Source organism: Ranitomeya variabilis, chromosome 3 (assembly GCF_051348905.1).
Source record: "Ranitomeya variabilis isolate aRanVar5 chromosome 3, aRanVar5.hap1, whole genome shotgun sequence".
NCBI lineage: Eukaryota > Metazoa > Chordata > Amphibia > Anura > Dendrobatidae > Ranitomeya > Ranitomeya variabilis.
In genome coordinates this window covers 26,328,037-26,355,409 of record NC_135234.1, presented here as the reverse complement: position 1 = coordinate 26,355,409, position 27,373 = coordinate 26,328,037, and the positions used below count along the sequence as shown (strand labels likewise).

The 27,373-nt window shown below is 45.3% G+C and overlaps 1 protein-coding gene across 1 annotated transcript in view; it reads left to right on the top strand.

Moving 5' to 3' along the window:
* Window positions 1-15,280, top strand: part of LOC143817604 (uncharacterized) — a 31,460-nt gene extending 16,180 nt beyond the window's left edge. Inside the window, exons 9-12 of the mRNA XM_077299094.1 lie at window positions 5,340-5,420; window positions 6,658-6,770; window positions 6,976-7,177; window positions 14,354-15,280. Coding sequence (XP_077155209.1) covers window positions 5,340-5,420; window positions 6,658-6,770; window positions 6,976-7,177; window positions 14,354-14,547 — 590 coding nt within the window. The 3' untranslated portion in view covers window positions 14,548-15,280. The remainder of the gene's footprint in view (window positions 1-5,339; window positions 5,421-6,657; window positions 6,771-6,975; window positions 7,178-14,353) is intronic.
* Window positions 15,281-27,373: the final 12,093 nt, after the last annotated feature.

The window sequence follows — 27,373 nt, the reverse complement described above, 5'->3', positions numbered from 1 at the left end:
CCTCAGTATATACATGTTTGTCATCTCCCTTATATATAGTATACACCTGTATATAGTATATACCTGTATGTCATCTCCCCTGTATATAGTATATACCTGCTGTGTGTCATGTCCCCTGTATATAGTATATACCTGTATGTCATCTCCTATATATAGTATATACCTGTATGTAATCTCCTCCTGTATATAGTATATACCTGTGTGTCATCTCTCCTGTATATAGTATATATCTGTGTCATCTCCTCCTGTATATAGTATATACCTGTGTGTCATCTCCCCTGTAAATAGTATATACCTGTGTGTCATCTCCTCCTGTATATACTATATATCTGTATGTCATCTCCTCCTGTATTAGACCTCGTTCACACGTTATTTGGTCAGTATTTTTACCTCAGTATTTGTAAGCTAAATTGGCAGCCTGATAAATCCCCAGCCAACAGTAAGCCCACCCCCTGGCAGTATATATTAGCTCACACATACACATAATAGACTGGTCATGTGACTGACAGCTGCCGGATTCCTATATGGTACATTTGTTGCTCTTGTAGTTTGTCTGCTTATTAATCAGATTTTTATTTTTGAAGGATAATACCAGACTTGTGTGTGTTTTAGGGCGAGTTTCGTGTGTCAAGTTGTGTGTGTTGAGTTGCGTGTGGCGACATGCATGTAGTGACTTTTGTGAGATGAGTTTTGTGTGGCGACATGCGTGTAGCAAATTTTTGTGTGTCGAGTTGCATGTGACAGGTTAGTGTAGCAAGTTGTGTGCAGCAAGTTTTGCGCATGGCGAGTTTTGCGCGTGGCGAGTTTTATGTGTGGTGCTTTTTGAGTATGTGCAAGTTTTGTGTGAGGCAACTTTTGCATGTGTTGCAACTTTTGTGCATGTGGCATTTTTTCCGTGTGTGCAAGTTTTGCATGTGGCGAGTTTTCCATGAGGTGAGTTTTGCACGTGTGGCGAGTTTTGTATGTGGAGAGTTTTGCGCGTGGCGAGTTTTGAGCGGCGACTTTTGTGTTTCGACTTTTATGTGGCGATGTTGGTGTATGTGTGGTGAAATGTGCACTGAGGGTGGTATATGTGTTCGAGCACGTGGTAGTGTGTGGCGCATTTTGTGTGTGTGTTCATATCCCCGTGGTGGTGTGGTGATTATCCCATGTCGGGGCCCCACCTTAGCAACTGTACAGTATATTCTCTTTGGCGCCATCGCTCTCATTCTTTAAGTCCCCCTTGTTCACATCTGGCAGCTGTTAATTTGCCTCCAACACTTTTCCTTTCATTTTTTCCCCATTATGTAGATAGGGGCAAAATTGTTTGGTGAATTGGAAAGCGCGGGGTTAAAATTTCACCTCACAACATAGCCTATGACGCTCTCGGGGTCCAGACGTGTGACTGTGCAAAATTTTGTGCCTGTAGCTGCGACGGTTCAGATGCCAATCCGGGACATACACACACACATACATACATACATACATACACACATTCAGCTTTATATACTAGATATTATATATATGTATGTGTTTACTATATACAGTACATGTGTATGTCATATTTACACTCATATGTAATGTGTATGTCTGTTATGTGGGTGAATATTTTTCTATACTTGTATATGTGTGTACTATGTATGTATATGTGTGTGTAATGTGACTATGTGTGTAATGTGCATGTGTGTGAATAATGTGTATTGTGTGTATATATATATTTAAGTGTGTGTTCGTTTATATGTATATGTGTGTACTATGCATATCAATGTGTAGTGTGCATGATTGTGCTACGTAGTTTGTTTTTGAAGAAGGGCGAGCACAAAGCGCGTTAAAAAAAAACTACAACATTACTATTCCATTCTGCACCTCCATCCCTTCTACATCAGTGCGGTCCATTCTGAAACGTCGATCTCCTTTTTCCACTAATCCATATTATACGTGTGTGAATTTGGGTGTATTATGCATAATGTGTATATGCATTTATATTGTGTGTATGTACTGCATATGTATATATGTGTGTATATATATATATATATATATATATGTGTTTAGTATGTTTATGTTTGTACTATGTACGGTATATGCATGTGTAATGTGCATGTTTTGTGTGTGCATAATGTGTATATGCATTTATATTGTGTGCATGTGTATATATATGTGTGTGTGTTTAGTATGTTTTTGTTTGTACTATGTATATGCATTTGTACTGTGTATAAATGTTCCTATATATGTGTGTGTTTAGTATGTACTGTATATGTTTGTATTAGGTATATGCATGTGTAATGTGCATATTTTATGTGTGCATAATGTGAATATATAAATGTGAATATATATATATACGTAATTTGTACATTTGTATGTAATGTACTCATGTGCATATGCATGCTGTGTATGTGTGTACTATATATGTATATTCTCACCATAGAAAATCCAGTATACTGTGCTGAGTAAAAGATATAATATTTATTGAAATATACTCAACAAAAAGTTCAGGAATATGCAATACACAAAGTATCAATGAAAATTATTAAAACCGTTCAGGTCACTACTTTAATGGGGAAAATTTCCAACACCCACATAGCCAAAACCTATCCATGCAGTGCTCAGTATATTATGCAGTAAAGTCCTTACTAGTTGCGGTACATCAGCTGTATACTACGTGCCTATGGAATCAGACTCATATCACTATGTGTATATGGCACTTACATTAGGGTGGTCCGTGGTGTGTGGTAATCCCCTGAAGCGCCCCAACGCGCGTTTCGTCCCTTCGTTAGGAGGCGAACCTGTATAGGTTAGCACAGTATACTGGATTTTCTATGGTGAGAATATAACGTGTATCAGTTTTTTCTGTGCCCTATTTATGGGGAAGTTTTTGTGGTGATGATTATATATGTATATATGCCAGTGCAATGTGTATATGTGTGTGTAACGTGTAATTGAATGCATGTTTAAAGAGAACATTTGTGTGATGCACAAATAGGTATATACCATGTGTGCTTGTGTAAAACAGAAACACATGACCACCAAGAAACTGGAACACAAAAAAAGGCACAGTAAAATCAAAAAATGTATATTTGCAAAAAACGTATCAACCGAATACCCTGTGTTTTTCCATCCTTTTATTAGCACTTGCCGTTTACTGATATTTTTTTGCAACAGAGTATTTTTTGGTTTTACTGTGCCTTTTTTGTGTTCCATGTGTGCATAATGTGTATATGCTCATTTTATATATGCTTGTGTACTCTGTATGTTGATGTGTAATGTGTATACAGTGGGGCAAAAAAGTATTTAGTCATTCAGCAATAGTGCAATTTCCACCACTTAAGAAGATGAGAGGCGTCTGTAATTGACATCATAGGTAGACCTCAACTATGGGAGACAAACTGAGAAAAAAAAATCCAGAAAATCACATTGTCTGTTTTTTTATCATTTTATTTGCATATTATGGTGGAACATAAGTATTTGGTCAGAAACAAACAATCAAGATTTCTGGCTCTCACAGACCTGTAACTTCTTCTTTAAGAGTCTCCTCTTTCCTCCACTCATTACATGTAGTAATGGCTCCTGTTTAAACTTGTTATCAGTATAAAAAGACACCTGTGCACACCCTCAAACAGTCTGACTCCAAACTCCACTATGGTGAAGACCAAAGAGCTGTCAAAGGACACCAGAAACAAAATTGTAGCCCTGCACCAGGCTGGGAAGACTGAATCTGCAATAGCCAACCAGCTTGGAGTGAAGAAATCAACAGTGGGAGCAATAATTAGAAAATGGAAGACATTCAAGACCACTGATAATCTCCCTCGATCTGGGGCTCCACGCAAAATCCCACCCCGTGGGGTCAGAATGATCACAAGAATGGTGAGCAAAAATCCCAGAACCACGCGGGGGGACCTAGTGAATGAACTGCAGAGAGCTGGGACCAATGTAACAAGGCCTACCATAAGTAACACACTACGCCACCATGGACTCAGATCCTGCAGTGCCAGACGTGTCCCACTGCTTAAGCCAGTACATGTCCGGGCCCATCTGAAGTTTGCTAGAGAGCATTTGGATGATCCAGAGGAGTTTTGGGAGAATGTCCTATGGTCTGATGAAACCAAACTGGAACTGTTTTGTAGAAACACAACTTGTCGTGTTTGGAGGAAAAAGAATACTGAGTTGCATCCATCAAACACCATACCTACTGTAAAGCATGGTGGTGGAAACATCATGCTTTGGGGCTGTTTCTCTGCAAAGGGGCCAGGACGACTGATCCGGGTACATGAAAGAATGAATGGGGCCATGTATCGTGAGATTTTGAGTGCAAACCTCCTTCCATCAGCAAGGGCATTGAAGATGAAACGTGGCTGGGTCTTTCAACATGACAATGATCCAAAGCACACCGCCAGGGCAACGAAGGAGTGGCTTCGTAAGAAGCATTTCAAGGTCCTGGAGTGGCCTAGCCAGTCTCCAGATCTCAACCCTATAGAAAACCTTTGGAGGGAGTTGAAAGTCCGTGTTGCCAAGCGAAAAGCCAAAAACATCACTGCTCTAGAGGAGATCTGCATGGAGGAATGGGCCAACATACCAACAACAGTGTGTGGCAACCTTGTGAAGACTTACAGAAAACGTTTGACCTCTGTCATTGCCAACAAAGGATATATTACAAAGTATTGAGATGAAATTTTGTTTCTGACCAAATACTTATTTTCCACCATAATATGCAAATAAAATGATAAAAAAACAGACAATGTGATTTTCTGGATTTTTTTTTCTCAGTTTGTCTCCCATAGTTGAGGTCTACCTATGATGTAAATTACAGACGCCTCTCATCTTTTTAAGTGGTGGAACTTGCACTATTGCTGAATGACTAAATACTTTTTTGCCCCACTGTATGTGTGCCCAATGTGAATAAGCATGTGTATGAATGTGTTTGTACATGTGAGTGAGGCTTTACAGAATTGGTGGCCAGACACTCATCCTGCACAGAGGCCCCCTTTATTGTCAGGGGGGTACCCAGCTTTCCCAGAATCCTGAATGCAGAGATGCATATATAACAATGCAATGTAATTTGTTTGCTCTTTAGTAGTTTTCTCCAGACCAGATAATTTCCCATTCAGAAATCTATTAAATTAGACTCATCACCCATCTTTCCTTGGACCCAATAAATGAACATGCGGAATAAAACATTCTTGAAATCTCTTTGTACAGTGGGCGCCGGCCTGCCCGCGTTATACCCCAGTCATTATATGGGATGTATTATACTCCGCACAAAGCGGACAAGACCGACTTGTTCTTCCAGCTTATGTCACTACGGAGAATACTGGCAGACCTGATTATGTAGCTGGCAACCGTCAATCATGTCATTTATCTTCCAGAACCTGTCGATTGTTATAGCGATTCCACGCTCTGCTCTGCATCTACCTGCAACTTTGACTCCAAAGTCAATATATGTGCCAGTAAGTATCGGCTACACCTATTTATTATTTGTGCAGCGGTTTGTCATTTCACAAATGTCAATGTTATAACAGGATGTTTTATACGTGTATCGCAGGTCATTCTACTTTATTACCTTTACTTACTAACCGCGGAAGACACAGCTTCGGCTCTGCTGCATCCCCATTTATCATACTTATAGTTACCTTCTTATTTTTTTCCCAGTTACCAAATTTGTCTCCACGTTATAAATTTATATTCATTTCCAATACTTGTCTGGGATATTACAGAATGGATATATAACTGTACTCTATGTGTAAGGGGTCAAGGAATTGAGGCCACTTTTTGCCCCTAAAGTAGCACTCACTGCAGAGTAGTAGCTGGGCTTTCCCTAAACCAGGGCAGAATTTCAGTGTGCAGTCCCAGCCATCCGTTTAATAACCCTGGCCAAAGTTGAACGTGCCTTTTTAATGCCCTCCTATGCACCCTGAACCCGGGGCATCTCCCCTGCTGATTGCCCATTGCAGCTTCTCCTTCAACCTTGATAGGACATTTTGCTGATGACTACAACTACTGGGAACCTGTCCTGTACAAGTAGAAGGTATTGGGGTCTTGCAGGCAAGTGGGCCGACCATCACCACAACTGTTCAAGGAGCTGGACTAAAAATTCCCAAGGACCAACACCTTCCATCCCTTCTCCACTCTAAAAATGTATCAGGGTTGACCGCATTTGCCAAATTTTATTCCAGAAAAGATTTAGAAACATTTTTAAGGTACGCTCACTCTAGCGATGATTCCCTCTTCCGAGAAAATCGGATCGATTATGGTAATGACCCTCGGCACACACCCCAATCAGAGTTTCATCCGAGCATCAGTTTACTGTGATCCGATTCACAGGTGCGAAGATGGAGAGCTTAATTTCTCCATCTTCTCCATTGTCTGTGTCCGCAGAGGTCGGAGTGCACTGGGATGTCATCCGAGCGCAGTCGGATGGGTCTCACGGATCGGAATCATCAATCACTTTTTTTAAATTGATGTGTTTATGAAATGACGAAACTTCGTGGGCCAGCATGCCGTCCGCGAAAAACGCGTTACACAGATGTGCGCATTGAACAAAAGATGAAGATCCAAATTACCATGACTCTCCTCTATTAACATAGAATTTATTACTAGGGTGCACGAAAATAAGATTTCTAAATTGGACGACCCTCTAAGTGTCCCACGTCATCATCTCTAATGGTCCTTCTCTACTTTCCACAGGTAAACAGGCATTCCCATCCTCCATCCTGATGAAGAACCTTACTTTTACCAAAGACTACTATAATCCATCCAGTGAAGCCTATAGAAATCTCTCCATACTGTTCACCCGCAACGTAAGTAACGATGAAACCAGCACGGCCCAAGGGCGTAGATATAATACTAAAGGCCCGTGATAGTTGGGGGCCATGTTGGAGATTTTGCATTGGGGCCCGCGAGCTTCATTGTCTCGTCCATATCGACTAAGGCTAATATTGGGAACTTGTGGTATCAACTATGGACTTACCTTATGCGGACTGACAATTTATTTTCCCTCTGCAGCTAACAAATTACATGAGGATAGAGCTGAATGAGAACAGTTTTGAGATTGCCATAGTGGGCTTCCGGCAGGGCAGCATCATTGCCTACTTTGTGTCCATCCTAAATTCATCTTCGCCAATTAGCTCCACTGTAATGGAGAACGCTCTGAGAACTGGTGCCCAAGGAATCTTCTCTACGGATGTCTCAGTTACTGTAAAGTCACGTAAGTAATGTTTATACTTCATATTATATCAGTGCAATTCTAGCTGCATGAGAACATCACTAGGAGGAGTTCACTACACATGAACTAATGCAGGTAGTAAGGAACTGTATATACCTGCATGCAGGCACCACTAGGGGGAGCTCAATACATATGGATTTATACAGCCTCCACTAGGGGGAGCTCACTACACATGGATTTATACAGCCACCATTAAAGAGAGCTCGCTACACATGGATTTATATAGGTAGCAAAGAACTGTATATATCTGGATGCATCCACCACTAGGGGGAACTCACTTCATATGGATTTATACAGCCACCACTAGGGGAGCTTACTGCATATAGATTTATACAGCCACCATTAAAGAGAGCTCGCTACATATAGATTTATATAGGTAGCAAATAACTGTATATATCTGGATGCAGTCACCACTAGGGAGAGCTTAATACATATGGATTTATACAGCCTCCATTAAAGAGAGCTTGCTACATATAGATTTATATAGGTAGCAAAGAACTGTATATATCTGTATGTAGCCACCACTAAGGGGAACTCACTACATATGGATTTATACAACCATCACTAGGGAGAGCTCACTGCATACAGATCTATACACCCACCACCAGGGGGAGCTCGCTACATTCAGATCTATATAAAGCCACCATTAGGGGGAGCTCACTGCATATGAATTTATACCGTCACCACTAGGGGGAACTCACCGCATATGGATTTATGCAAGTAATAAAGAACTATATATATTTGCATGCAGGCACCACTAGATGGAGCTCACTTATATATGGATTCATATAGGTAGTAAAGAACTGTATGTACTTGCATGCAGCCACCACTAGAGGGCGCTCACTACATACAGATTTATACAACCACCACTAGCGAGAGCTCACTACATACAGATTTATACAGCCACCACTAGGGGGAGTGTTATGACCCCAATGGCGAGGGTCTCAGAGGAACGTGGAAGTCTGCAGAATACAAAAATCCAGCTCATAGGGCAGTGGTAACTGGTTTGACCATATATCTACTCCTAACGCCAACACTAGAAGTAGCCGGGGATCATTCCTACGTTGATTCTAGATGACACGCGCCAGCCGGAGAATCTAGCTACCCCTAGTAGAGGAAAACAAAGACCTTTCTTGCCTCCAGAGAAGGGGACCCCAAAGCTGGATAGAAGCCCCCCACAAATAATGACGGTGAGGTAAGAGGAAATGACAAACACAGAAATGAACCAGGTTTAGCACAGAGAGGCCCGCTTACTGATAGCAGAATAAAGAAAGGTAACTTATATGGTCAACAAAAACCCTATCAAAATCCACACTGGAAATTCAAGAACCCCCGAACCGTCTAACGGTCCGGGGGGAGAACACCAGCCCCCTAGAGCTTCCAGCAAAGGTCAGGATATAGATTAGGAACAAGCTGGACAAAAATACAAAACCAAAACAAATAGCAAAAAGCAAAAGGCAGACTTAGCTGATATAACTGGAACCAGGATCAGTAGACAAGAGCACAGCAGACTAGCTCTGATAACTACGTTGCCAGGCATTGAACTGAAGGTTCAGGGAGCTTATATAGCAACACCCCTAACTAACGACCCAGGTGCGGATAAAAGGAATGACAGAAAAACCAGAGTCAAAAAACTAGTAACCACTAGAGGGAGCAAAAAGCAAATTCACAACAGTACCCCCCCCTTAGTGAGGGGTCACCGAACCCTCACCACGACCACCAGGGCGATCAGGATGAGCGGCATGAAAGGCACGAACCAAATCGGCCGCATGAACATCAGAGGCGACCACCCAGGAATTATCCTCCTGACCATAGCCCTTCCACTTGACCAGGTACTGAAGCCTCCGCCTGGAGAGGCGAGAATCCAAGATCTTCTCCACCACGTACTCCAACTCGCCCTCCACCAACACCGGAGCAGGAGGCTCAGCAGAAGGAACTACAGGCACAATGTACCGCCGCAACAAGGACCTATGAAATACATTGTGAATAGCAAACGACACAGGAAGATCCAGACGAAAAGATACAGGATTAAGGATTTCCAATATCTTGTAAGGCCCAATAAAACGAGGTTTAAATTTGGGAGAGGAGACCTTCATAGGAACAAAGCGGGAAGAAAGCCACACCAAATCCCCAACGCGTAGTCGGGGACCCACACCGCGGCGGCGGTTGGCAAAGCGCTGAGCCTTCTCCTGTGACAACTTCAAGTTGTCCACCACATGATTCCAGATCTGCTGCAACCTATCCACCACAGAATCCACCCCAGGACAGTCAGAAGGCTCCACATGACCCGAAGAAAAGCGAGGATGGAAACCAGAGTTGCAGAAAAAAGGCGAAACCAAGGTGGCGGAACTAGCCCGATTATTAAGGGCAAACTCAGCCAACGGCAAGAATGTCACCCAATCGTCCTGATCAGCAGAGACAAAACACCTCAAATAAGCCTCCAAAGTCTGATTGGTTCGCTCCGTCTGTCCATTAGTCTGAGGATGGAAAGCAGACGAAAACGACAAATCAATGCCCATCCTACTACAAAAGGATCGCCAGAACCTGGAAACGAACTGGGATCCTCTGTCTGACACAATATTCTCAGGGATGCCGTGCAAACGAACCACGTTCTGGAAAAACACAGGAACCAGATCGGAAGATGAAGGCAGCTTAGGCAAAGGAACCAAATGGACCATCTTGGAGAAGCGATCACATATCACCCAGATAACGGACATGCCCTGAGATAGCGGAAGATCAGAAATGAAATCCATGGAGATATGTGTCCAAGGTCTCTTCGGGACAGGCAAAGGCAAGAGCAAACCGCTGGCACGAGAACAGCAAGGCTTAGCTCGAGCACAAGTCCCACAGGACTGCACAAATGACCGCACATCCCTTGACAAGGAAGGCCACCAAAAGGACCTGGCCACCAGATCTCTGGTGCCAAAAATTCCCGGGTGACCTGCCAACACCGAGGAATGAACCTCGGAAATGACTCTGCTGGTCCACTTATCCGGGACAAACAGTCTGTCAGGTGGACAAGACTCAGGCCTATCAGCCTGAAATCTCTGCAACACACGTCGCAGATCCGGAGAAATAGCTGACAAGATAACTCCATCTTTAAGAATACCAACAGGATCAGCGACTCCAGGAGCATCAGGCACAAAGCTCCTAGAAAGAGCATCGGCCTTCACATTCTTTGAACCTGGTAAATACGAGACAACAAAATCAAAGCGGGAGAAAAACAATGACCAGCGGGCCTGTCTCGGATTAAGGCGTTTAGCAGACTCGAGATACATCAGATTTTTGTGATCAGTCAAGACCACCACACGATGCTTAGCACCCTCGAGCCAATGACGCCACTCCTCAAATGCCCATTTCATGGCCAACAACTCCCGATTGCCCACATCATAATTTCGCTCGGCAGGCGAAAACTTCCTAGAGAAAAAGGCACAAGGTTTCATAACAGAACAACCAGGGCCTCTCTGCGACAAAACGGCCCCTGCCCCAATCTCCGAAGCATCCACCTCAACCTGAAAGGGAAGTGAGACGTCAGGCTGGCACAAAACAGGCGCCGAAGTAAACCGGCGTTTCAACTCCTGGAAAGCCTCCACGGCAGCAGGAGCCCAGTTAGCTACATCGGAGCCCTTCTTGGTCATATCCGTCAAAGGTTTCACAATGCTAGAAAAATTAGCGATAAAACGACGGTAGAAGTTAGCGAAGCCCAAGAACTTCTGAAGACTCTTAACTGACGAGGGCTGAGTCCAATCAAGAATAGCTCGGACCTTGACTGGGTCCATCTCCACAGCAGAAGGGGAAAAAATGAACCCCAAAAAGGGAACCTTCTGTACACCAAAGAGACACTTTGAGCCCTTGACAAACAAAGAATTTTCACGCAAAATTTTAAAGACCAACCTGACCTGCTCCACATGCGAATCCCAATTATCAGAAAAAACCAAAATATCATCCAGATAAACAATCAAAAATTTATCCAGATACTTCCGGAAAATGTCATGCATAAAGGACTGAAAAACTGAAGGCGCATTGGAGAGCCCAAAAGGCATCACCAAGTACTCAAAATGACCTTCGGGCGTATTGAATGCGGTTTTCCATTCATCACCTTGCTTAATGCGCACAAGGTTGTACGCACCACGAAGGTCTATCTTGGTGAACCACTTGGCACCCTTAATCCGGGCAAACAAGTCAGACAACAGCGGTAAAGGATACTGAAATTTGACAGTGATCTTATTTAAAAGCCGATAATCAATACAAGGTCTCAAAGATCCGTCCTTTTTTGCCACAAAAAAGAATCCCGCACCAAGAGGGGAAGAAGACGGACGAATATGTCCTTTCTCCAGAGACTCCTTGATATATGAACGCATAGCGGTATGTTCAGGTACCGACAGATTAAACAGTCTTCCCTTAGGAAATTTACTGCCTGGGATCAAATCTATAGCACAGTCACAGTCCCTATGAGGAGGCAGTGCACTGGACTCAGACTCACTGAAGACATCCTGATAATCAGACAAATACTCCGGAACTTCCGAAGGCGTAGAAGAAGCAATAGACACAGGCAGGGAATCCCCATGAATACCACGACAGCCCCAACTTGAGACTGACATAGCCTTCCAGTCCAGGACTGGATTATGGGTCTGTAACCATGGCAGCCCTAAAACAACCAAATCATGCATTTTATGTAAAACCAGGAAACGTATCACCTCGCGGTGTTCAGGAATCATGCACATGGTAACCTGTGTCCAATACTGCGGTTTATTTGCTGCCAATGGTGTAGCATCAATACCCCTAAGAGGAATAGGATTTTCTAATGGTTCAAGAGTAAAACCGCAGCGCTTAGCAAATGAGAGATCCATGAGACTCAGGGCAGCACCTGAATCTACAAACGCCATGACAGGATAAGATGACAGTGAGCAAATCAAAGTTACAGACAGAATAAATTTAGGTTGCAAATTACCAACGGTGACAGGACTAACAACCTTAGCTATACGTTTAGAGCATGCTGAGATAACATGTGTAGAATCACCACAGTAGTAGCACAAGCCATTCCGGCGTCTATGAATTTTCCGCTCATTTCTAGTCAGGATTCTATCACATTGCATTAAATCAGGTGTCTGTTCAGACAACACCATGAGGGAATTTGCGGTTTTGCGCTCCCGCAACCGCCGGTCAATTTGAATAGCCAGTGCCATAGTATCATTCAGACCTGTGGGAATGGGAAAACCCACCATAACATTCTTAATGGCTTCAGAAAGGCCATTTCTAAAATTAGCGGCCAGTGCACACTCGTTCCAATGTGTCAGCACGGACCATTTCCGAAATTTTTGGCAATACACTTCAGCCTCGTCCTGCCCCTGAGACATAGCCAGCAAGGCCTTTTCTGCCTGAATCTCAAGATTGGGTTCCTCATAAAGTAAACCGAGCGCCAGAAAAAACGCATCAAGATCAGCCAATGCCGGATCTCCTGGCGCCAGCGAAAAAGCCCAATCCTGAGGGTCACCCCGTAAGAACGAAATAACAATTTTTACTTGCTGAGCAGAATCTCCAGATGAACAGGGTCTCAGGGACAAAAACAATTTACAATTATTCACGAAATTCCTAAACTTAAACCTGTCTCCGGAAAACAGTTCAGGAATCGGTATTTTAGGTTCTGACCTAGGATTTCTGATAACATAGTCTTGTATGCCCTGCACACGAGTAGCCAGCTGGTCCACACTTGTAATCAAGGTCTGGACATTCATGTCTGCAGCAAGCATAGCCACTCTGAGGTAAAGGGGAAGAAGAAAAAAAAAAAAAACTCAGAATCTTCTTTCTTATAATCCCTCTTCTGCAATGCATTAAACATTTAATACTGGCCTGGCAAACTGTTATGACCCCAATGGCGAGGGTCTCAGAGGAACGTGGAAGTCTGCAGAATACAAAAATCCAGCTCATAGGGCAGTGGTAACTGGTTTGACCATATATCTACTCCTAACGCCAACACTAGAAGTAGCCGGGGATCATTCCTACGTTGATTCTAGATGACACGCGCCAGCCGGAGAATCTAGCTACCCCTAGTAGAGGAAAACAAAGACCTTTCTTGCCTCCAGAGAAGGGGACCCCAAAGCTGGATAGAAGCCCCCCACAAATAATGACGGTGAGGTAAGAGGAAATGACAAACACAGAAATGAACCAGGTTTAGCACAGAGAGGCCCGCTTACTGATAGCAGAATAAAGAAAGGTAACTTATATGGTCAACAAAAACCCTATCAAAATCCACACTGGAAATTCAAGAACCCCCGAACCGTCTAACGGTCCGGGGGGAGAACACCAGCTCCCTAGAGCTTCCAGCAAAGGTCAGGATATAGATTAGGAACAAGCTGGACAAAAATACAAAACCAAAACAAATAGCAAAAAGCAAAAGGCAGACTTAGCTGATATAACTGGAACCAGGATCAGTAGACAAGAGCACAGCAGACTAGCTCTGATAACTACGTTGCCAGGCATTGAACTGAAGGTCCAGGGAGCTTATATAGCAACACCCCTAACTAACGACCCAGGTGCGGATAAAAGGAATGACAGAAAAACCAGAGTCAAAAAACTAGTAACCACTAGAGGGAGCAAAAAGCAAATTCACAACAGGGGAGCTCACTACATACAGATCTATACAGGTAATAAAAATTTGTATATATCTGCATGCAGCCAGCACTAGGGGAAGCTCGCTGCATATAGATTTATACATGTAGTAAAGAACTATATATACCTGCATGCAAACACCACTAGATGTATACAGCCTCCACTAGAGGGAACTCATTACCTATGGATTTATACAGGTAGTAAAGAACTGTATACAGCTGCATGCAAGGACCTCTTATATTAGAAAAAAACACACAATTAAAATCCGATTGTCCTCGCATCAGTGCCATAATATCCTACAAAATTGACAAAATACCCTACAGATAAAATTCTGCAAGGTGCAACATGAGGTATCATTGCCAATATAATGTGACAACAGCGACACCTGGTGTCAATAACAGAAATAACTGCGTTTTATGGTTTTATTTAAGTTAATAAAGGACATATAATAGCAAACGCCATACACAAGTATTAGTATAAAAACTAATAATAATCTGTGAATGCTGCACACAAGTGATGATATTAACGCATCTTTACCTTTGATTACAGCGATAATCACAACCACGACGCCAAGCGAAGACAGCAGCTGGAGGACGGCAACCATCGTCGTCGCCGTCCTGCTCGGAGTCTTCTTGCTAATTGTCGTAGTGTTGTCCGCCTTGTGGATTTACACCAAGAACAGAGTCGGGAGGTTCTCGCCCTACACGGAGAACATCATAGCCTCCTCCTACAAACATTTATAGGGAAAACGGAACGTTAAGTCAACAAATAGATCTGGATGTACAGAGTTCAGATGCCGGATTAAAGGAATTTACCATATATAAGGGACCTGGCTGTGATCGTATATATGACTCCGGCTATTCCTACCTAGCATAACGGGGATAAAATGTATCAGTCATATATCAGTTCCGAAAACCTCCGATTACTCATTATAGTGATATATTTGGAACTATTTTTTTTGCACTATTTTTCTATTTGTGTCCTCATTAGCGTCTATGGGGCCGTAATCAGCCAATAATGTGCCAAATAATCAATATAGGGATCGATGAAAATCCCCGTATTGTCGTAAAGAACAAATGTCGCTCTCTTTGGTTTACATGATGATAGTATAATATATATTATATTTTTTATTATATTAATATGCATTGATTGCATTTATATTATAAGGTATGGAACTATATGTTCTACATGTTACCCTGGTGGTGCCAGAAATGACAGCCCATAACTCCCATTCATATCCATGGTCGATTAATCTTTATAGTTGGCCGGGAACAGCACTGGGATCGCTTGGGTGGCGTATTATCAATGATGTGATTTTTTGTTTTAAGCAACCCTTAAATGGTGTATGTATATGTGTATGATGCTATAAAACAATGTTTATACTGTGTAATGCGTAAAGAAATAATATGTATACTTTTTTTATTTATTATGATGCTATTTAAGCTGAAGACAATAAACAGATTATTTTTTATTAAAGTGCGGTTTCTGCTAAATTATTTACTACTAGTAATCAAAGTGTAGTGATAATGGCCACCACTAGGGGGAGCTCACTGAAGACTGATTCAATTTCCATTCATCTCAGTAATAAAATCTATCTGCACTGAGCTCCCCCTAGTGGTGGCAGAACCCGTTTCACTTAATTTTAGAATTACGAAGGAAATTTGCACTTACGTACACATACGTCTCTAAGCAAAGAGGCATTCAGAACTACCGTAAATGAAAATAAAAAAAAAATAATAATAATAACCGGTAACCTCTTCGCCTGCATCCGGGGCCAACAGAAGGTGAGTATATAACTATTTTTTTTTATTCTTTTTTTTAACAGGGAAATGATGCCCACATTGCTATATACTACGTGTACTGTGTGCTATATACTACGTGGGCTGTGCAATATACAACGTGGCTGGGCAATATACTACATGGGCTGTGCTATATACTACGCAGGCTGTGCTATATACTGCGTGGCTGTGCAATATACTACATGGGCTGTGCTATATACTATGCGGGTTGTGCTATATACTGTGTGGCTGTGCAATATACTACGTGGGCTGTACTATATACTACGTGGCTGTGCAATATATTATGTGGCTGTGCAATATACTATGTGGGCTGTGCAATATACAGTACTACGTGGGCTGTGCAATATATTACGTGGGCTGTGCAATATACTGCGTGGGCTGTGCAATATATTACGTGGGCTGTGCAATATACTACGTGGGCTGTGCAATATACTACGTGGCTGTGCAATATACTACGTGGGCTTTGCTATATACTGCGTGGGCTGTGCAATATACTATGTGGGCTGTGCAATATACTACATGGGCTGTGCAATGTAGTACGTGGGCTGTGCAATATACTGTGTGGGCTGTACAATATACTACGTGGGCTGTTATATACTACGTGGGCTGTACAATATACTACGTGGGCTGTGCAATATACTACGTGGGCTGTACAGTGTACTACGTGGGCTGTGCAATATACTACGTGGCTGTGCAATATACTGCGTGGGATGTACAATATACCATGTGGGCTGTGCTATATACTGCGTGGCTGTGCAATATACTATGTGGGCTGGGCAATATATTACATGGGCTGTGCAATATGCTACGTGGCTGTGCAATATACTACGTGTCCTGTGCTATATACTGCATGGGCTGTGCAATATACTATGTGGGCTGTGCAATATACTAAGCGGCTGTGCAATATACTACGTGGGCTGTGCAATGTACTATGTGGGCTGTGCAATATACTGCGTGGGCTGTACAATATACTACGTGGGCTGTGCAATATACTACGCGGGCTGTGCAATATACTACGTGGGCTGTGCAGTGTACTACATGGGCTGTGCAATATATTACATGGCTGTGCAATATACTACGTGGCTGTGCAATATACTGCGTGGGCTGTACAATATACTATGTGGGCTGTGCAATATACTACGTGGGCTGTGCAATATACTATCTGGGCTGTGCAATATACTGCATGGGCTGTGCTATATACTACGTGGGCTGTGCAATATACTACGTGGGCTGTGTGATACACTACGTGGGCTGTGTGATACACTACGTGGCCTGTGATATACACTACGTGGGCTGTGTTATACACTACGTGGGCTGTGTTATACACTACGTGGGCTGTGTTATATATTGCGTGCATGGGCTGTTATATACTACGTGAGCTGTGTTATATGGTACGTGGGCTGTTATAAACTTTGTGGCTGTGTTATATGCTATGTGGGCTGTTATACACTCCGTGGGCTGTGTTATATACTACGTGGCTGTGCTATATACTCCGTGGGCTGTGCTATATACTCCGTGAGCTGTGCTATTTACTATGTGGCTGAGCTACATACTACGTGGCTGTGCTATATACTACGTGTCTGTGCAATATACTACGTGGCTGTGCAATATACTACGTGGCTGTGCTATTTACTACGTAGGCTGTTATATACTACACGGCCGGCCACGAACAATCAGCGACAGGCGCAGTCCGGCTGAGAATTGGCGCGGGATTTGAACCACTCTTCACTAATTGGTCGCGGCCGGCCGAATCCTGTGTATTCAATGTATTATTCTAAAATCTTCATAAACTACATACATATTCTAGAATACCCGATGCGTTAGAATCGGGCTACCATCTAGTTACTGTATATATTTATTAGAGGTTGTCAACTACCAGAAAAAACATTCTTAAATACTAAGCCCATCCTTGAGTTGGCTGTGTTAGTCTATTGTTTTGAATTCTGTTGTGGGTTCTGCTCTTGGGCTCCCTCCGGTGGTTATAAGTGGTAGTGCTGCTGTTTATCCTTCACAGCAGTCATCAGGTGCGTCCACTTCGGACGGGGCTATTTAGTCTGGCTTCACCCTTTAGTGAGTGCCAGTTGTTCATTGTTCTGGAGGATTCACATCCCTTCCTGGTCGCTCCTGCTTGCAGTTCATTTCTTCAAGATAAGTTCTGCTTGTTTTTCTGCCCACATGTTGTGGGCCTCATTGTTCAGTGCATTACATGTTTTTCTTGTCCAGCTTAATCTGTGTAAGGATTTATGCAGCCAAGCTGGAATCTCTGGAGAGGCAGATTTATCATCTATGTCTTTAGTTAGATGTGGAGTTTTTTTGTATTATCTGTGGTGGACATTTCTTAGTATTTTAATACTGACCGCATAGTTCTATGTCCTATCTATCTGTCATATCTTTTCTATCTAGCTAGATTGGCCTCCTTTGCTAAATTCTGTTTTCAGCCTGTGTATGTTTTTTTCCTCTCCTCTCACAGTCAATATTTGTGGGGGGCTGCCTATCCTTTGGGAATTTTCTCTGAGGCAAGATAGTTTTCCCTTTTCTATCTATAGGGTTAATTAGTCCTCCGGCTGTGTCGAGGTGTCTAGGATTGGTAGGTACACCCCACGGCTTGTTAAGTCCAGGGTCTGCGGTCAGTACAGTTACCACATTCTCCAGAGTATGTCTCATGCCGCTCCTAGGCCACCAGTTCATAACAGTACAACTGGCCAACAATAAGTTAACCGCATCTCAAAAGAAGGGAAAGAAAGTGCTGAGCCATTTTTTTTTCTGTACTCTGTTGTGTTTTTTTTTCCATCTTTACCTCTGGGTGGCTCAGGAGTTAGGCGCTGACATGGATGTTCAGGGACTTGCTTCTCGTGTGGATCAACTTGCTGCTAGAGTACAGGGTATTTCTGATTATATCGTGCAGACTCCTGTTTTAGAGCCTAGAATTCCTACCCCTGATCTGTTTTTTGGGGACAGGTCCAAATTTTTGAGCTTTAAAAATAATTGTAAACTGTTTTTTGCTCTGAAGCCCCGTTCCTCTGGTGATCCCATCCAGCAGATAAAAATTGTCATATCTCTGTTGCATGGCGACCCTCAGGATTGGGCATTTTTTTGCCTGGAATCTGGGAATCCGGCCTTGCTTAATGTAGACACCTTTTTTCAGGCACTTGGGTTATTGTCAAGAAGCGGCAGAATCGTATTGCCAGAAATTTAGAAAATGGTCTGTGCTCACTAAATGGAATGAGGATGCTTTGGCGGCAATTTTCAGAAAGGGTCTTTCTGAATCCGTTAAAGAGGTTATGGTGGGGTTTCCCACGCCTGCAGGTCTGAGTGATTCTATGTCTCTGGCCATTCAAATGGATCGGCGCTTGCGTGAGCGCAGAGTTGTGCACACTATGGCGTTGTCTTCCGAGCGGAGACCTGAGCCTATGCAGTGTGATAGGATTGTGTCCAGAGCTGAACGCCAAGGATTCAGACGTCAGAATAGGTTGTGTTTTTACTGCGGCGATTCTGCTCATGTTATTTCTGATTGCCCTAAGCGTGCCAAGAGAATCGCTAGTTCCGTTACCATCAGTACTGTACAACCTAAATTTCTGTTATCTGTGACCCTGATCTGCTCATTATCGTCATTTTCTGTCATGGCATTTCTGGATTCAGGCGCCGCTTTAAATTTAATGGACTTAGAATTTGCCAGACGTTGTGGTTTTCCCTTACAGCCTTTGCAGAGTCCTATCCCTTTGAGGGGCATTGATGCTACACCATTGGCTAAAAATAAACCTCAGTTTTGGACACAGTTAACCATGTGCATGGCGCCAGCCCATCAGGAAGATTGTCGTTTCCTGGTGTTGCATAATTTGCATGATGCTATTGTGCTGGGGTTTCCATGGTTACAGGTACATAATCCGGTGTTGGATTGGAAATCTATGTATGTGACTAGTTGGGGTTGTCAGGGGGTTCACGATGACGTTCCTCTGATTTCAATTTCCTCCTCCCCCTCTTCTGAAATTCCTGAGTTTCTGTCAGATTTCCAGGATGTTTTCGATGAGCCCAAATCCAGTTCCCTTCCACCGCATAGGGACTGTGATTGTGCTATTGATTTGATTCCAGGCTGTAAGTTCCCTAAGGGCCGACTTTTCAACCTGTCTGTGCCTGAACATGCCGCCATGCGGAGTTATGTTAAGGAGTCTTTGGAGAAGGGGCATATTCGACCATCTTCTTCTCCATTGGGAGCAGGTTTTTTTTTTTGTTGCCAAGAAGGATGGCTCCTTGAGACCTTGTATTGATTATAGCCTCTTGAATAAGATCACGGTCAAATTCCAATACCCTTTGCCTTTGCTTTCTGATTTGTTTGCCAGGATTAAGGGGGCTAGTTGGTTTACTAAGATTGACTTTCGAGGGGCATATAATCTTGTAATCTTGTTCGTATTAAGCAGGGTGATGAATGGAAAACTGTGTTTAATACGCCCGAGGGCCATTTTGAATATCTTGTGATGCCATTCGGACTCTCTAATGCCCCATCTGTGTTTCAGTCCTTCATGCATGATATTTTTCGGAATTATCTTGATAAATTCATGATTGTATATTTGGATGATATTTTGATTTTTTCCGATGATTGGGAGTCTCATGTGAAACAAGTCAGGATGGTATTTCAGGTCCTTCGTGATAATGCCTTGTTTGTGAAGGGGTCTAAGTGCCTCTTTGGAGTACAGAAGGTTTCTTTTTTGGGCTTCATTTTTTCTCCATCATCTATAGAAATGGATCCGGTTAAGGTTCAGGCCATTCATGATTGGATCCAGCCCACATCCGTGAAGAGCCTTCAGAAATTTTGGGGCTTTGCTAATTTTTATCGCTGTTTCATTGCCAACTTCTCCAGTGTGGTTAAACCCCTGACTGATTTGACGAGGAAGGGCGCTGATGTAACGAATTGGTCCTCTGAGGCTGTTTCTGCCTTTCAGGAGCTTAAGCGCCGATTTACTTCTGCCCCTGTGTTGCATCAGCCGGATGTTTCTCTTCCTTTTCAGGTTGAGGTTGACGCTTCTGAGATTGGGGCAGGGGCCGTTTTGTCTCAGAGGAATTCTGATGGTTCCTTGATGAAACCGTGTGCCTTCTTTTCCCGAAAGTTTTCGCCTGCTGAACGCAATTATGATGTCGGCAATCGTGAGTTGTTGGCTATGAAGTGGGCATTTGAGGAGTGCAGACATTGGCTTGAGGGGGCCAAGCACCGTATTGTGGTCTTGACCGATCATAAGAATCTGATTTACCTCGAGTCTGCCAAGCGGCTGAATCCTAGACAGGCTCAATGGTCCCTGTTTTTCTCCCGTTTTGATTTTGTTGTCTCGTATCTTCCGGGTTCTAAGAATGTTAAGGCTGATGCCCTCTCTAGGAGTTTTTTGCCTGATTCCCCTGGGGTTCTTGAGCCGGTTGGTATTCTGAAGGAGGGGGTGATTCTTTCTGCCATCTCCCCTGATTTGCGACGGGCTCTTCAGGAGTTTCAGGCTGATAAACCTGATCGCTGTCCTGCGGGGAAACTGTTTGTTCCTGACAGATGGACTAGTAAAGTGATTTCTGAGGTTCACTGTTCTGTGTTGGCTGGCCATCCTGGGATTTTTGGTACCAGAGATTTGGTTAGTAGGTCCTTTTGGTGGCCTTCTTTGTCACTGGATGTGCGTTCTTTTGTGCAGTCCTGTGGGACTTGTGCGCGGGCCAAACCTTGCTGCTCCCACGCCAGTGGGTTGCTTTTGCCTTTGCTGGTCCCTGAGAGGCCTTGGACGCATATTTCTATGGATTTTATTTCGGATCTTCCTGTTTCCCAGAGGATGTCGGTTATCTGAGTGGTCTGTGACCGGTTTTCTAAAATGGTTCATTTGGTACCTTTGCCTAAATTGCCTTCCTCTTCTGAGTTGGTTCCGTTGTTTTTTCAGCATGTGGTTCGTTTGCATGGCATTCCGGAGAATATTGTGTCCGATAGAGGTTCCCAGTTTGTTTCTAGGTTTTGGCGGTCCTTTTGTGCTAAGCTGGGCATTGATTTGTCTTTTTCTTCCGCATTTCATCCTCAGACAAACGGCCAAACCGAGCGAACTAACCAGACTTTGGAAACTTATTTGAGATGCTTTGTGTCTGACGATCAGGATGATTGGGTGGCTTTCTTGCCATTGGCCGAGTTTGCCCTTAATAATTGGGCTAGTTCTGCTACCTTGGTTTCACCCTTCTTTTGCAATTCTGGGTTTCATCCTCGTTTTTCTTCAGGGCAGGTTGAGTCTTCTGATTGTCCTGGGGTGGACTATGTGGTTGACACGTTGCAGCAAATTTGGGCTCATGTTGTGGACAATTTGGTGTTGTCTCAGGAGGAGGCTCAGCGTTTTGCCAACCGTCGTCGGCGTGTGGGTTCCCGGCTTCAGGTTGGGTATTTGGTCTGGTTGTCTTCCCGTCATGTTCCTATGAAGGTTTCTTCTCCTAAGTTCAAGCCTCGGTTTATTGGTCCTTATAGGATTTCTGAGATTATCAATCCAGTGTCTTTTCGTTTGGCCCTTCCAGCCTCTTTTTCCATCCATAATGTTTTTCATAGATCTTTGTTGCGGAAATATGTGGTGCCCGTGGTTCCCTCTGTTGATCCTCCTGCCCTGGTGTTGATTGATGGGGAGTTGGAGTATGTTGTGGAGAATATCTTGGATTCTCGTTTTTCAAGACGGAGGCTTCAGTATCTTGTCAAGTGGAAGGGTTATGGCCAGGAGGATAATTCTTGGGTTGTTGCCTCCGATGTTCATGCTGACGATTTGGTTCGTGCCTTCCATTTGGCTCATCCTGATCGGCCTGGGGGCTCTGGTGAGGGTTCGGTGACCCCTCCTCAAGGGGGGGTACTGTTGTGAATTCTGTTGTGGGTTCTGCTCTTGGGCTCCCTCCGGTGGTTATAAGTGGTAGTGCTGCTGTTTATCCTTCACAGCAGTCATCAGGTGCGTCCACTTCGGACGGGGCTATTTAGTCTGGCTTCACCCTTTGGTGAGTGCCAGTTGTTCATTGTTCTGGAGGATTCACATCCCTTCCTGGTCGCTCCTGCTTGCAGTTCATTTCTTCAAGATAAGTTCTGCTTGTTTTTCTGCCCACATGTTGTGGGCCTCATTGTTCAGTGCATTACATGTTTTTTCTTGTCCAGCTTAATCTGTGTAAGGATTTATGCAGCCAAGCTGGAATCTCTGGAGAGGCAGATTTACCCTTTATGTCTTTAGTTAGATGTGGAGGTTTTTTTGTCTTATCTGTGGTGGACATTTCTTAGTATTTTAATACTGACCGCATAGTTCTCTGTCCTATCTTTTCTATCTAGCTAGATTGGCCTCCTTTGCTAAATTCTGTTTTCAGCCCCTGTGTATGTTTTTTTCCTCTCCTCTCACAGTCAATATTTGTGGGGGGCTGCCTATCCTTTGGGAATTTTCTCTGAGGCAAGATAGTTTTCCCTTTTCTATCTATAGGGTTAATTAGTCCTCCGGCTGTGTCGAGGTGTCTAGGATTGGTAGGTACACCCCACGGCTACTTCTAGTTGCGGTGTTAAGTCCAGGGTCTGCGGTCAGTACAGTTACCACATTCTCCAGAGTACGTCTCATACCGCTCCTAGCAGGGCCGGACTTAGCCCAAAAGGCGCCCTGTGCGAGACTGCAGGACGGCGCCCCCCCCTCCAAACTTTGAAAGAAAACAATAACTCTTTAATATTCACAACAACACGTTTACTTAGAAAACTTGTGTTTCCCTGCAAAACACTTGAAGAAACACTAATATTGCAATAACGGGAATTATAAAGTGCTTTAAAGCGGACCAAAAGGAAAAAATGACGCTTGGTCCAAAGCCATATGGGCTGACAGCCAATCAGAGTGCAGAGCGGCGGCCTGCAAGGCCAAACACCGCCACACCATGACCAGATGACATATTACCACCACAGTGATCGAATAATATCAAATACAAGGAACGAATACCACAACATCATGACCAGACCACATATTACCACCACATAGTGACTGAATACTACAATACTGATCAATAATAAAAAAACCCACAATACTATCACCATAAGTGCCATTATACACAGGAGATCTGTACTTAGTATGCAGCGTCTGTGTATAGGTAATACAGTGATCACCGGTGACTAGTGTTGAGCGATACCGTCCGATACTTGAAAGTATCGGTATCGGAAAGTATCGGCCGATACCGGCAAAATATCGGATCCAATCCGATACCGATACCCGATACCAATACAAGTCAATGGGACTCATGTATCGGACGGTATTCCTGATGGTTCCCAGGGTCTGAAGGAGAGGAAACTCTCCTTCAGGCCCTGGGAACCATATAAATGTGTAAAAGAAAGAATTAAAATAAAAAATATCGCTATACTCACCTGTCCGACGCAGCCGGGACTTCAGCGAGGGAACCGGCAGCGTTGTTTGTTTAAAATTCGCGCTATTACTTGGTTACGTGAATTCCCGGCTTGTGATTGGTCAGGTCGGCCATGTTGCCGGGACGCGGACCAATCACAGCAAGCCGTGACGAAATTACGTCACGGCTTGCTGTGATTGGTCCGCGTCCCGGCAATATGGCCGCCCTGACCAATCACAAGCCGTGACGTCACGGGAGGCTGGACACGCGCTCATTTTAAAATGGGCGCGTGTCCAGCCTCCCGTGACGTCACGGCTTGTGATTGGTTGCGCCGCGGTCAACCAATCACAAGCCGGGAGGCTGGACGCGCTCATTTTAAAATGGGCGCGTGTCCAGCCTCCCGTGACGTCACGGCTTGTGATTGGTTGCGCCGCGGTCAACCAATCACAAGCCGGGAGGCTGGACGCGCTCATTTTAAAATGGGCGCGTGTCCAGCCTCCCGTGACGTCACGGCTTGTGATTGGTCAGGGCGGCCATATTGCCGGGACGCGGACCAATCACAGCAAGCCGTGACGTAATTTCGTCACGGCTTGCTGTGATTGGTCCGCGTCCCGGCAACGTGGCCGACCTGACCAATCACAAGCCGGGAATTCACGTAACCAAGTAATAGCGCGAATTTTAAACAAACAACGCTGCCGGTTCCCTCGCTGAAGTCCCGGCTGCGTCGGACAGGTGAGTATAGCGATATTTTTTATTTTAATTCTCTCTTTTACACATTTCAACATTAATGTTGTTGCGATACCCGATACCCGATACCACAAGAGTATCGGAATCCCGGTATCGGAATTCCGATACAGCAAGTATCGGCCGATACCCGATACTTGCAGCATCGGAATGCTCAACACTACCGGTGACATACACAGGACCTCAGTATATAGTATACAGTGTATAGTGTCAGTGTATAGGTAACACACTGACTCACCAGTGACATCTCTAGGTGAAGTCCTTCATCTTTCATCCCGCACAGACCGCCATCACTTCATCCAGCCAGGACTCGTCTCTGCAGGAAATAACACAGTTATCTCGAGTTCCACTTGCAGAACACATTACTTAATTTTCCCAACTTCTACATTACACCACATGAAGAAGGCGACATAGTGTCACTCTACACAGTAATAGGACCGCCCCTCCATTTAAAACAGTATACTCAAAAAATAAAATAAATACATCACTGCAGTAATAATATCCCTTAATTAGCCCCTATGGTAATAATATTCGCCATCCTGGCCCCCGTGTGTCTCATTCCTGGCGTCAGCCATATATTCTCCCATCCTGCCCTAATGAGTATCTATCCTGCCCCATATGATCTTCCCATCCTGCCCTATCTGTCTCCATCGTATCCATCCTGCCCCATCTGTCTCCAATCCTGCCTCCAGTGTCTCCAGTCATGACGCCATGTCTGTCATCCTGCCCCGTGTCTCCATTCTGCCCCTGTGTCAAGCATTCTGCCCGTGTCCAGCATTCTGCACCAGTGTCCAGCATTCTGCACCAGTGTCCAGCATTCTGCACCAGTGTCCAGCTTTCTGCCCCCTGTGTCCAGCTTTCTGCCCCAGTGTCCAGCTTTCTGCCCCAGTGTCCAGCTTTCTGCCCCAGTGTCCAGCGTTCTGCCCCAGTGTCCAGCTTTCTGCCCCAGTGTCCAGCGTTCTGCATCAGTGTCCAGCGTTCTGCCCCAATGTCCAGCGTTCTACCCCTGTGTCCAGCGTTCTGCCCCTGTGTCCAGCTTTCTGCCCCAGTGTCCAGCTTTCTGCCCCAGTGTCCAGCTTTCTGCCCCAGTGTCCAGCTTTCTGCCCCAGTGTCCAGCTTTCTGCCCCCGTGTCCAGCGTTCTGCCCCCGTGTCCAGCTTTCTGCCCCCGTGTCCAGCTTTCTGCCCCCGTGTCCAGCTTTCTGCCCCAGTGTCCAGCGTTCTGCATCAGTGTCCAGCGTTCTGCCCCAATGTCCAGCGTTCTGCCCCCGTGTCCAGCTTTCTGCCCCAGTGTCCAGCTTTCTGCCCCAGTGTCCAGCTTTCTGCCCCAGTGTCCAGCTTTCTGCCCCAGTGTCCAGCTTTCTGCCCCAGTGTCCAGCTTTCTGCCCCAGTGTCCAGCGTTCTGCCCCCGTGTCCAGCGTTCTGCCCCCGTGTCCAGCGTTCTGCCCCAGTGTCCAGCGTTCTGCCCCAGTGTCCAGCGTTCTGCCCCCGTGTCCAGCGTTCTGCCCCCGTGTCCAGCGTTCTGCCCCCGTGTCCAGCGTTCTGCCCCAGTGTCCAGCGTTCTGCCCCAGTGTCCAGCGTTCTGCCCCGGTGTCCAGCGTTCTGCCCCCGTGTCCAGCATTCTGCCCCAGTGTCCAGCGTTCTGCATCAGTGTCCAGCGTTCTGCCCCAATGTCCAGCGTTCTGCCCCCGTGTCCAGCTTTCTGCCCCAGTGTCCAGCTTTCTGCCCCAGTGTCCAGCTTTCTGCCCCAGTGTCCAGCTTTCTGCCCCAGTGTCCAGCTTTCTGCCCCAGTGTCCAGCGTTCTGCCCCCGTGTCCAGCGTTCTGCCCCCGTGTCCAGCGTTCTGCCCCCGTGTCCAGCGTTCTGCCCCAGTGTCCAGCGCTCTGCCCCAGTGTCCAGCGTTCTGCCCCAGTGTCCAGCGTTCTGCCCCAGTGTCCAGCGTTCTGCCCCAGTGTCCAGCGCTCTGCCCCCCCTGTGTCCAGCTTTCTGCCCCGTCTCCAGCTTTCTGCCCCAGTGTCCAGCTTTCTGCCCCAGTGTCCAGCTTTCTGCCCCAGTGTCCAGCGTTCTGCCTCCCTGTGTCCAGCTTTCTGCCCTGCCCCCCCCTCCCGATCGCCGCTCTCAATAATAATTAAAAAAAAAAACAAGTTCTTCTTACCTGACCGCGATCCTGCTCTATCTGCTTATCGGTGGGGGCGGCCATCTTCCTGAGGCCGCGCGTGCGCAGGTGGAGTGCTCTGCTGCCCGGGGCTTCAGGAAAATGGCCGCGGGATGCCGCGCATGCGCAGATGGAGATCGCGGCGGCCATTTTTCTGAAGCCGAGAAGCGAACAGCCAGGTAAATTCTGCGCCGCCGGCGACCCGCCCCCCCGCATTGTGCCGCCCCCCGCATTGTGCCGCCCCCTTCCTACGCCACTGCCAGGGGGGGCCCGATGACCGGGGGCGTGGTAACCGGAACGCTGGCAGATGGAAATTTTAGAAAACGGCTGCCCCGTACCGGGTCGTACCGGCTGAATCCCACCCCTGATTTTGATGTAATGTGACATTAATCTGCTGAGCTCAATAAATGCGCCCCTTGTATGCTAACGAGCCTTGGCGCCCTGTGCGGCCGCAAAGGCCGGCCCTGGCTCCTTGGCCACCAGTTCATAACAGTCTATATGTAATGAGGTTCCCTTAGTGGTGGCTGTCTAATC